General features: G+C 41.0%; 1 protein-coding gene across 2 annotated transcripts in view; it reads left to right on the top strand.

The window, feature by feature from the left end:
- PLEKHH2 (pleckstrin homology, MyTH4 and FERM domain containing H2) overlaps positions 1–12,297 on the top strand; it is a 61,283-nt gene that overhangs the window by 45,245 nt on the left and 3,741 nt on the right. For both annotated transcript variants that reach the window (XM_081903708.1, XM_081903709.1), the window contains 11 exons: positions 514–626; positions 1,696–1,875; positions 2,212–2,309; positions 3,217–3,394; positions 3,713–3,868; positions 4,540–4,637; positions 5,877–6,018; positions 7,078–7,223; positions 7,801–7,930; positions 9,320–9,406; positions 11,826–11,963. In XM_081903708.1, the coding sequence (XP_081759834.1) occupies positions 514–626; positions 1,696–1,875; positions 2,212–2,309; positions 3,217–3,394; positions 3,713–3,868; positions 4,540–4,637; positions 5,877–6,018; positions 7,078–7,223; positions 7,801–7,930; positions 9,320–9,406; positions 11,826–11,963 (1,466 nt within the window). The remainder of the gene's footprint in view (positions 1–513; positions 627–1,695; positions 1,876–2,211; positions 2,310–3,216; positions 3,395–3,712; positions 3,869–4,539; positions 4,638–5,876; positions 6,019–7,077; positions 7,224–7,800; positions 7,931–9,319; positions 9,407–11,825; positions 11,964–12,297) is intronic.

Raw genomic sequence — 12,297 nt, 5'->3', positions numbered from 1 at the left:
TAGAGAACTGAAACTTAACTGCACAGGGGGACAGTTGCATTTTCCCAGCAAAGGAATTCCATAGTTGGGTGCTGCCACAGAGAAGGCCCTGTCTCAAGTAACCATACCATGGGCCATGTCCTTGGATGAGCTCATGAGCCAGGCATCTCCATCTCTTCTCAAAGATGGGTTAGTCAGGCACTCCTTTAAATTTGTATGTATGTCTTAACTTTCTTGTAGAGCAGAGTTGGGGAACCTCAGTCCTGGAGGTTGAATGTGGTCCAGCAGGCCTCGTAGTATATCTTGATTTCAGTAAAGCTTTTGATAAAGTACCCCATGATATTCTTGCGAGGAACCTAGTAAAATGTGGGGTGAATGGCGTAACTGTTAGGTGGATTTGTAGCTGGTTGACTGACTGAACCCATCAGCTTGTCAACTTCATGTTAGGTCTCTCTTAAGAAACTGCATAAGACTAGTTCTAAATAATAATGTTATTACTTTAAATAGATGACTGTGTCTCTTTTTGTGTCCCAGCTTCCCAGATCTGGAGGCACCCTGCACTTTGTCACAGCAAAGATGGGATTACTTCTCCTCTTACAACCCTCCCATCTGAAGCATTGCAAACAGAAGCTTTAAAATTATTTAAGGTAAAAAAAAAGTAACCTTTTCTGTGGTTGGGAATGATTTTATTATTTTAGTATATTTTATTTGAAATGGTATAGAATGAATTTTATAGTGCAGCCTTTTCATGACTGCTCAGACAGTAAGTCCATGAGTTCAATGGGACTTCTAGGTAAATGAGGCATTATAAAACTAAACACCTAAAAACATTTAATAGGGAGTAAGCCTGATTCTGATTCTGATGCTGAGTAAGCAGCATCACTTCTGAGTAAGATTACTTCTGAGTAAACACACATAGGACTGTGAATTTGAGTATTGACTTTCAAATACCAGCCTTGCAAAAATGCCTAAATGTGCCCAGACACTGGCTTTGATAGTTTTCTATAGGGAAGGTACTCTAGAATTATGAAGGAAGTGCTCTCTTGTATCAGTATATGTGTGTGTGTTTTTTACTCACTTCCTACACTTATGAACCACCTTGCTTCCAAAGTGCCAAAGGCAGTTTACAATTTCAAATAATGGCTGAGAGTGAGGAAGAGGGAAATAAGCAAATTCACAATACAGCTCTTTCATGATGTTATATAAATAAATTACACAATAGAACTGGGGAGGTGGTTTGTGAAGGAAACATTTATGGGAGAGAGCATGGCTCAGTGGTAAAGCAGAGCATATGCTTTGCATGCAGAAGGTCCTAAATTCAGTCCCTAGCATTGCTTCTTAAAAGATCAGACAGCAGGTCATGTGAAAGACCTTTGCCTAAGACCATAGAAGGCCATAGTTACTCAGAGTAGACAGCACTGGGTTTAGTGAACAAATAGTCTAATCTGGTACAAGGCGGCTTCATACATTCTGATAATTCTGGGAAGGGAGGAGCCAGCTAGCAGTTGGTTCCATAGAACTGATTGCCCTTCTCCAAATTACTTTATCTATACATCAGCCACCCAATGTCAATGAAGACAAAGTTTTTCAAGTTTAAATTGGGGTTTTTTATACCCTTGTAATTCAGTTTAAGTTGCTATGCAACCTCCCCAAATTAGATTTAATTAAATTTAAAATGCAAAATGGAAATTATTTTTTTCCTGTTCTCTGTTGCAGACTTGCCAGTTGTTTATAAATGCGGCAGTGGACTCTCCTGCCATTGACTACCATGTATCTTTGGCCCAAAGTGCTTTACAAGTCTGTCTCACACATCCAGAGCTTCAAAATGAAATCTGTTGCCAGTTGGTTAAGCAGACAAGAAGGCGGCAGCCCCCAAATCAGATGGGACCAGTGCAGGTACTGAACACTTCTACACCTGTCCTGAGGGATTGACTTTGATGAGTTTGTACCAAAACTTCTTGGTTACAGTGTGCAGGTGGAGGACGATCCAGAAGATTACAACATGGGTGGTCTCTGTACAAGGCGGGTGGCAGAAAAGGAAGGGGAAGGGCATGGAATGCAAAATGGGCAGCAGAATAAGAGAGACGAGTGGGTTCAGAAATGGGGCATCTTCTTTGGCCTTCGTTCCTGGTTCTTCAATGTCCACTATGTTCATAAGCCTTCTTGTGCTTGGAGGCTGTTTAATTATGAAAGAAACTTCAGATTATGATGCTGATCTTTCTCCTTGCTCAGGCCTGGCAGCTTTTAGCACTCTGCATTGGACTCTTCCTTCCACAGCACCCATTCCTTTGGCTCATCAAACTTCACTTGAAGAAGAATGCAGATTCCAGGTATACCTTACAGGAAAATCAGACCATCAAAGGCTTGCCTTCTGTTATGAACGAGTATAATTTAATGGCCATAGAAATGTAGCACTATTGCTTCAACAGATGTTAATTTTTTTTCATGTTAATTATTGACATTGCTTCATTGGTATTGGTGTTAATTTACATGTTTCATGTTAGTTCCCTGCCGAAGTAAAATAAAGCCTTTGGTTTGCCCATTTATATGAGAGCCAGTGTGGTGTAGTGGTTAAGAGCAGTAGTCTCGTAATCTGGGGAACCGGGTTCGCGTCTCCGCTCCCTCCACATGCAGCTGCTGGGTGACCTTGGGCCAGTCACACTTCTTTGAAGTCTCTCAGCCCCACTCAACTCACAGAGTGTTTATTGTGGGGGAGGAAGGGAAAGGAGAATGTTAGCCGCTTTGAGACTCCTGAAGGGGAGTGAAAGGCAGGATATCAAATCCAAACTCCTCCTCCTCCTCTTCTTCTTCTTCTTTAAAGTGGTAACTCCACTGAATATTGAAATGGGGTCATCGGCATTACACTATCATTCTGTTTTTCAACTTTGGAAACTGTGATATTGGAATAAAAGTTAGTAGACACACATGCATTTTACCTGATCCCTCACACCTATGTTAAAGAAGACCAGGAAAATATGAAAAGACATTATAATATTATCTCACTCAAAAACTCAGTTGTTGGTGTGCATATTCACAACATCATCCTACGTTTCACGTTTGGATCCCGACTCATATAACTATTCTTGGTTTGGGATGGGAAGAGAGAAGCAGAATAGTTTGCCATGTGACTTGTTAAAAACATTCTTGAACATATTGTTTAACCAATATATGTTAAAATAATCTGTTGAAATCCCTGCTGTTTTCAGTTTGTTATGAAGCCTTGTTTTGTGTTCACAGAACTGAATTTGGAAAATACGCAATTTACTGTCAACGATGTGTAGAAAGGACACAACAGAATGGTGACAGGGAAGCCAGACCATCAAGAATGGAAATTCTTTCTACACTTCTAAGAAATCCCTACCATCATTCCTTACCTTTTAGTATTCCAGTGCATTTCATGAATGGCATATACCAGGTAGGCGTGAACTGTAAAATGATGGAGTATTGGTTGTGCTGTCAGAAATATTTAAAGATGCTGTGGGTCTACTTTCTTCATTGTCAACAAACAGATTGATATTTTTTATCCATTGGATAAATCGTTTGTGCTTTTCTTTAAAAAATGTATGGTTTGGATCTGAAACTTCCCTTCCACAGGATACATTCTGTAAATGGAAGAGCATCTTTGGCTGCAACCCACTGTATGTACCAAGATTTTCACCACGGCACTTGCTTCTTCAAAATCTAAGCTTAGTGAGAACTTAGTTCACTTTTATGTTTCACTTGTTTTGTCTAGGTTGTTGGCTTTGATGCTTCTACCACAGTGGAAGAATTTCTAAACACACTCAATCAAGACACAGGAATGAGAAAACCAGCCCAGTCGGGTTTTGCTTTGTTTACTGATGATCCTTCTGGCAAAGATGTAGAACACTGTCTTCAAGGAAACATCAAGGTAAACAATCCCTTTAATGAGCTCACAGTCAAAATTACCTTTGAGTTGTAAAAGAAAACATTTTCCTTATTTAAGTGTGTTTCATTTTTCTTGGCGCACATTGACCGGGGGGGAAGCAAACAAATGCTTGATTGTTTTAAGCACAAATGGTAGTTTTAGAAAGCTCATTAAAGATAGCTGTGGGAACTTGAAAAGGATTTATGGGAATATTTTTGGTGACTTTGTGATACATGGGAATGGTGTTATAAGTTTCCCATATGGGTTTGTGGTGTATTGCTAAACAGGAAGTGGGGAAAGTTCTACACCACTATCCACACAGAGGACACTCTGTTGATGTCAATATTTTCCACAAATATTTAACACAAATTTATGGGATAAGCCCTACAGCAGACAAGTATGGCATACTTGTCATGCACAATGTTTTCCATTATCATGGTAGCAAAATGGCCATAAGTCACATTGATTTCAGTGATAGCTCCAGGTCAGATGTCCCTAGGCTTTCTCATATCCCACTAAGTTAAATGGGGTTCACCCCCAGAAAAGTTTGCATGGAATTACAACTTAGGTCTTTTAGTGATTATTGCTGTAAAATCAATACTAACTAAAGTGTACAAATTCTGTTTGGACGTATTTTGCCATAACTGTGTTCTGCCTTGTGGTTTTCCTTGTAGATCTGTGACATTATTTCTCGATGGGAGCAGGCATCTAAAGAGCAGCAGCCTGGGAAATGTGAAGGCACAAGAACAGTGAGACTGACTTACAAAAACAGGTATGTAATACAAATGTGTCCCTAGGAGTCATTGCTCTTACATATATTTATAGTCTATTTGCAGACAGAGATGAGCTCTCATAACTGAATTCAGTGCCAGCGCTCAGGAAGTCATCATGTGAATTAATAGTTTAATAAGAGGTTAAGCCCATGAGCCAGGAATGGGGAACTTGTGGTCATCCAGATGATAATGGGCCAATTCCTATCAAGGTACAGATGTTTCAGCAGGGTTATTGTCAATTTAGCATTAAAGAGGATGTTAATTTCATTGGCCTACAGAAATAAATAGTCTGTTTAAAGCTGGTAATTATTCCTCCAGGTATTTATACAGAGCATCATTAGCTTTCACATTATCTGACCCTTGAATAGCACAATTTCAAGTCCTTACTAGAACTGATTGTGAATTTTATTTTATAAAAAATATACATTGCTTAATTGTAAAAAAAAAAAAACCTTTAAACGGTTTACAAAAAGATAATATAATAAAATTGAAGAAAAAATCACCATACTTTAAAACATACAAAAATTAAAATACTAAAACAGATTAAAATTGCCTCCACTTTCTAAGCATCTGGGTAAAAGGTAAAGGGACCCCAGACAGTTAAGTCCTGTAGCAGATTTCTCTGGGGTTGCAGTGCTCATCTCGATTTACGGGCTGAGGGAGCCGGCGTTTGTCTGCGGACAGTTTTTCTGGGTCATGTGGCCAGCATGACTAAGCCGCTTCTAGCGCAACGGAACACTGACACCAGAGCAGAGCACGAAAATGCCGTTTACCTTCCCGCCAGAGTGGTACCTATTAATCTACTTGCACTTTTGGGGTGTGCTTTCGAACTGCTAGGTTGGCAGGAGCTGGGACTAAGCAACAGGAGCTCACCATGTCGCAGAGATTCAAACCACCGACCTTTTGATCGGCAAGCCCAAGCCTCAGTGGTTTAGGCCACAGTGCCACCCATGTCCCACGCATCTGGGTAGGCTTGTCTAAACAAGAATGTTTTTAAGCAGGTGTGAAAAAGAGTACAGTGAAAGCGCCTGCTTGATATCAGTAGGCAGGGAGTTCCAAAGTACAGGTGCTGCTACACTAAATGATTGAGTTCTTACACATGCGGAATGAGTATTATGTGGCATCTGTAATACTAGTACCTTTTCACTTAGTTACTTGGGTAGACTCGTGAAATTTTCAATTGTAGTTTGTAGTTTCAATTTGTTCAATTTGTAGTTTGTCACTCTTTCTCTTTGTAGGCTGTATTTTTCAGTTCAAATACGCGGGGAGACAGAAAGGGAAAAGCTGCTGTTGATGTATCAGACAAACGATCAAATTGTAAATGGGCTTTTCCCTGTAAACAAAGAGCTGGCACTAGAACTGGCAGCACTAATGGCACAGGTAAGGATCATTTGTGGTTGACCAGATTTGTAATTTAAAAGTACCCTCCACACATTTCTTTTGGGATATGAAATAGCAGATAAATCAAACAATCACATTTTGTATCTTGGGACTTCAGACAGCATACATGGAATTATTCTGTTTTTTAAATTTACAACAACCCTGTGAGGTAGGCCAAAATTGTGTGACTGGCCCAAGGTCACCCAGTGAATTTCCTGACTGAATTGTATTAGAACCCAAGTCTGCCCAGTCAAAGTCCAACAAAGCTGACTTGCCTTATATAACCAAGACTGGGAGTGGGGGGAGCGTGAATTGGGAGAAGTAGATTTGACTGACCTCTGCCCACCTTCAGGTACTCGGTGCAGCATCAACCAAGGTTGGCTGTCCCTGTGGTCCATATGACATGCATTCAGTTTGCCAGAAAACCCTTTGTGTCTTGGAGTGGGCCTTTTAACTGTTGTTGGGCCAGCAGGACAGATGGTGGGTGCTGTTGGTTTACCCTGTTGCCTAATGGTCTCCCTGACCAAGATGTTGGAGGCAATATTGAACATAGTGTTGGAGAACACCATGGTGGTGTTTCTGAGTGGCTTCAGACCAAGGTTGCTTTGACTGGTCTAGCTTTGGATTTCATGCCCTCCATGGCAACCATAGGGCTGTCACAAGTTGTCTATCAACCAACTCATACGGCAGGGCACAAACTGGAGTTAATCTTCAATTCAGGATTGGGGGGGGGGGGTTGAAGGAATACCTGGATCCTTTGCTGGCAGGGGATGGTGGGAGTTGTAGTCCAAAAAATTTGGAGGGTACTAGCTTGGTGAAGACTATGTTAGACTCTTCCGTGCAATTTTTTTCTCTGTGTGTGTCCCATTAATACTCACAGTTCAGCTATTAAATATGAGATAGCTCATAGATTCTTGTATTTATTATTTATTCAATAAATTTAATATAATTGGCAGGTACTTGAGAATTACATATTAGACTGTAGATACTGAAATAACATTGAAGTGCGGAAATATGTATGTAAAAACAATCTTACCTATTTCTTTGCATATCTACTAGGTGGAGATTGGGGACTTTGAACGACCTTTCTCAACTCCAACAGGGCAAATCACTTCTCAGTCAAAATCTAATCAAACTTTAAAGCAAGTTGTGGAAAAGTTTTACCCCAAAAGATATAGGGATGGATGTTTAGAAGAACAATTGAGGTATGCTGCTAAAGGCTTTACTCCCCTCCCCTCCCCAATTTAAAAAAACTGAATAGGGAAAGTGCAGTTTTTAGTCTTTTTCATTTTTTGTGTTATTATTTAATTAAATTTATTGTCTTACTGCAAAACAACCACAGATCTCTGAATGATGGGCAGTATAAACACCTTCAAAAGAAATGATGCTATTGTCTGCCAAAGCATATTCTCGGATTAACTGCCCTTGTGACCTGTAATCATTTTCCTGGCCCCATATCCCTATTCTCCAGTTATTTAAAAATGGTCTCCTGCCATTACACCATTCCTTGCCCAAACAAAAGAGCAAATTTTACTGAAATTTAAAACTCCACCAGCAGACTTAGAGTAGGCCTGGGCTTTGGGAAGAGAGAGAAAGGAATGGAGCACTATTTTCAGGTGGCCCATTTTATTATTCCATTTCTTAAGAGGCCAATTTTAATTTGTAGACTGAGATAGCAAAGAGAGATCAGAATACTTGTTGCATTTTTATTTGAAGTGCTGTTTTGCTTCTGCCTCTCCCTGCTACTTATGACTTAAACATCCTTATGCTTAATGTCAATAGACAGCTTTGTCAGCGACTGTCAACAAAATGGATGGCTCTCCGTGGTCACAGTGCTGCAGACTGTGTGCGCATTTACCTTGCTGTTGCTCGAAAGTGGCCTTTCTTTGGTGCCAAATTATTTGCAGCAAAAGTAAGACTTACTTTCTTTCTTTCTTTCTTTCTTTCTTTCTTTCTTTCTTTCTTTCATCAATTATGCAGGCAGAGCCACGCAGATAAGTGTGTATACCTGGGTCCTCCTGATGTCTTTGGACTCCAATTCCCATCAGTCACAGTCAGTATTGCCAGTGGCTAGGGATGATGGGAGTCGTACTCCATTGGGGGGGGCACTAGTTCCCCACCCTAGTGGGCAGGACTGCAGCGTGAATGTAACCCTGTATGCATAGTGAGACCCATGCACCTAATTGATCCACATTCCTTAATTTTAATGAGTCTACCCTGAGTTAAACTTGTAAGTAGCAGAGAAGTTGGTGCATGAGGCCTTCTAGATTTGTCCCACTCCCACATAAGACAAACCTGCTGGATCAGTGGCCAACCAGATGAGCACAACTGAAGTCCATTCACCTGCAATTCCCAGTAACCAGTATTCAGAGCTATTCTGCCTCTGACAGTGGAGGTAAAACAAAAACGAATTCATGGAGGACAAGGCTATGTAGCTTCCAGGACGGGGGCTTGTTCCTGGAAATTTCAGGCCAATTACCTTAAAGTTTATCATAGCAGCAATCCTTTTGACAATAGTGTACTTGGATTTTCAAAAAGCTTTTGACAAAGTACCTCAGCAAAGGCTCCTGCGTGAACTTAGCAGTCATGGAATAAGAGGAGAGGTCCTCTTATGGATCAGGAATTCATTAGGAAGCATAGAGTAGGAATAAATGTATAGTTCTTCAAATGGAGGGATGTGGAAAGGATTGGTTATTGGGACCTATGCTTTTAAATGCAATTCAGTGTTAACAAGTGTAATGTTCACACAGATATGGAACTACAGTGGTGCCTCGCAAGACGAAATTAATCCGTTCCGTGAGGCTCTTCGTATAGCGGTTTTTTCGTCTTGCGAAGCAAGCCCATTGACAGCTTAGCGGATTAGCGCTACAGCTGTAAAGCGGCTTCCAGCGATCAGCTGTTAAGCGGCTTATCAGCGGAATAGCTGATAAGCGGCTTAGCGGCTTAAGAAAAGGGCGAAAAAAGCGAAAAAAACCCGCGGGGGGATGCAAGATTTTTTTCGTCTTGCGAAGCAACCCCATAGGGGAATTCGTTTTACGAAGCGCCTCCAAAACGGAAAACCCTTTCGTCTAGCGGGTTTTTCGTCTTGCGAGGCGTTCGTCTTGCGGGGCACCACTGTATATAATAATGATATCATTTTTCTCTATCACCTCAGAAATGCAAAAATTGCTTTGCCTTCAGTCACTTCTCTTTTTCTCGTATCTGACTGTCCTTTACCTCACTAATTTAAAGCAGTGCTTCAAATAGTTCACTTTTATTCAGTTTCGTAATTGTAGCTAATTTCAGTATATCTTCTTTCTAGCCTCTGATAATATCAACATTGGAGAGTTCTTTGGTATGGCTTGCTGTTTATGAAGATGGCATAAACATTCTTGAATGCAGCTCTATGGTAAGGAAAGATAGTTGAAATGTTGGGTAAAGAAAGGGGTAATACAAAATCTGTGAGCCATGTTAACCGATACAGTCTCTCTCCATTAATCTTTAACAAACTTCTGCAATGGATTAATATGTCCCGTGCACTTAGAATCTGAACTAACAGACTAAGCAGCTAACTATTAAAGGAATTGCTTAAAGGTTTGCATTTTAATAAGTACTAATGTGAAATTATGTTCTTAAGTGCCATATGCTGTGTTCCGTTTATGTGTGGGAACTTTTGTGTCCATACCTTACAGTGGCATTTACCCCAAAAAGTATTCTGAAAGGAAGGGTTCCTCTGAAGGTGCACCCTATGAGTGGGGCCGCCATTGGAAGAAAATATGTGCTAATTTTAGTCCGTCTCTGCGTTTGTTTATATTTTCCCAGTATTACTACATGTACATGAACACACACAAGCATGCATTAATATATACATGTCTTAAAAAAAGGTAAAGGACCCCTGACAGATAAGTCCAATCGCAAATGACTCTGGGGTTTCAGCGCTCATTTCGCTTTACTGGCCAAGGGATCCGACGTTTGTCTGCAGACAGTTTTCCGGGTCATGTGGCCAGCATGACTAAGCCGCTTCTGGCAAAACCAGAGCAGTTCACGGAAACACCATTTACCTTCCCACTGGAGTGGTACCTATTTATCTACTTACTCTTTGACATGCTTTTGAACTGCTAGGTTGGCAGGAGCAGGGACCGAGCAATGGGAGTTCACCCTGTCGCAGGGATTCAAACCGCCAACCTTCTGATCGGCAAGCCCTAGACTCAGTGGTTTAGACCACAGCGGCACCCGCGTCCCCATATACATGTCTATATGAAGATAAATATTCTGGATAGAAATAGTTGGGCTAATGAGCCATGTGCTGGTAGCCATCATGTGGTGTTCTACATAGGGCTGCCTCTGAAGGCTGCACAGAAGCTATGACTGGTGCACAGTTCAAGGGCAGGGTGCTAAACAGCAGTATTAGCAGAAAATCTATTACACCTGCCCTCCAAGGCATGCACTGGTTATCGGTTTGTTTCCAAGCTCAGTTTAAGGTGTATGTTACTGTTCAAAGCCCGTATCATTTCACTATCTGATGGAGCATCTTCTCCCATGTACACTTGCCCAAAATTTAAGATCAGCAGGGGAGGCCCTGCTTGCGGTACTGCCACCCTTTGATGTGCAAGGGGTGGTGGCAGATAGGAATGCTTTCTCTACGGTGCCTCCCAGATATGGAACTGACTCTCTGGCGCCTTGATGGTACTTTATTTGCTGCTTAGTAAAGATGCACCTCTTCACCCAGGCTTTTGGGAGCACATGAATTATTTTAGATCAGATTGTTCCTCACCCCCCCCCCCCGGCTCCACCTTCTTCACTGTGGTCATCTTTTGTGTTTTAATTCTGCTTTAAAGTGATATTTTAATATTGTTTTGTATGTTTTATTGATTATATGCACCCTACCTGGGACTTTGCAGTGAAGGGTAGGTACCAGATTTAAATAAATAAATATGATGTAGGACATGGGTTGCCAACCTACAGGTGAAACACGGAAAATTAGAATATCGTGGAAAAGTTCATTTATTTCAGTAATTCAACTTAAAAGGTGAAACTAATATATGAGATAGACTCATGACATGCAAAGCGAGATATGTCAAGCCTTTATTTGTTATAATTCAGGCCCACACCTGGGAAGAGGGCAGGGTTAGCTCTCCCCTCGCCAACTGTGACCACCACCACCAACCCACAAAAAAAAATCCCCTGTTGTAATTAGGTTTGGAAACAAAATACAAAACATTCTATTGCCTCCAATACAAGGCTTCTTTCAAGCCTGATTGCAGCAGAAAGTCTTTTGCAGCAGGGTTTGTGTCACAGTTGAAGAGAGGGCAGTTGAGCCTTCCCTTTGCAGTTGTGACCCCCACCCCACCCCCCAAAAAACCTCCCCCCACTAGAGTTAGGCTTGAAAGAAGCCTCTTGTTGGCTATTGCTTCTTTCGGGCTTAAAATGGCAATGCAGAAGGAGTACCAAGGAATGGTGAGGACCAAGAAAGGTCATAGTGGGCATGTGTAGCCACAGTATGCAGTGAGCCTGCCACAAAATAGCTTATTGGGGCATATATGGTGTTGGTCATGTAATGGAAAGATGTTGGCTGCAATTCTTGCAAACTTAGCTAACCGTAAGCACACTGAACACAACCAGACTTTCTTCTGAGTAGAAATGCATCACATGTTTAATTCTACATATGGTGCCATCCACTAGAATCTTTTAAAAAGACATTTATAATTATTAATTAGCATATTTTCATCAGATTTTGTAATGAAGAAATTGTATTCAAACTATAAAAATCTGTTTTTGCTCTTTTTCCTGCTTGCATGAAACTTTTGTTTTTTCTTCTGTTTTTCAAGAGGTTAATAGTGACATATTTATATAAGAACCTAATGACATTTGGAGGCTATCAAGATGACTTCATGCTGGTGGTCAACAATGTGCACACACAAGAAAAACAAACTGAAAAGTTGCTGTTTGCTATGGCCAAACCAAAGGTTGGTATGTTAACTGGTCCTTTGTTATCTTGCATATAGAATCATAGAATTGCAGAGTTGGAAGCTACCCCAAGTGTCATCTAGTCCGGCCTTCTACAATGCAGGAGTCTCAACTAAAGCACCTGTGACAGATGGATTTTTAACCTCTGCTTAAAAACCTCCAATGAAGGAGAGTCCGCAACCTCCTGAAGGAGTATATTTCACTGTTGAACAGCTCTTGCTGTCAGAAAATTCTTCTTGATATTTAGTCAGAATCTCCTTTCTTGTAACTTGAAGCCATTGGTTCAAGTCCTAACCTCCAGAGCAGGAGGAAACAAGCGTGAAGATGGCTATC

Source organism: Podarcis melisellensis, assembly GCF_964234715.1.
Source record: "Podarcis melisellensis genome assembly, chromosome: 3".
Classification (NCBI taxonomy): Eukaryota; Metazoa; Chordata; class Lepidosauria; order Squamata; family Lacertidae; genus Podarcis; species Podarcis melisellensis.
This window is presented reverse-complemented; position numbering and strand designations above follow the sequence as displayed.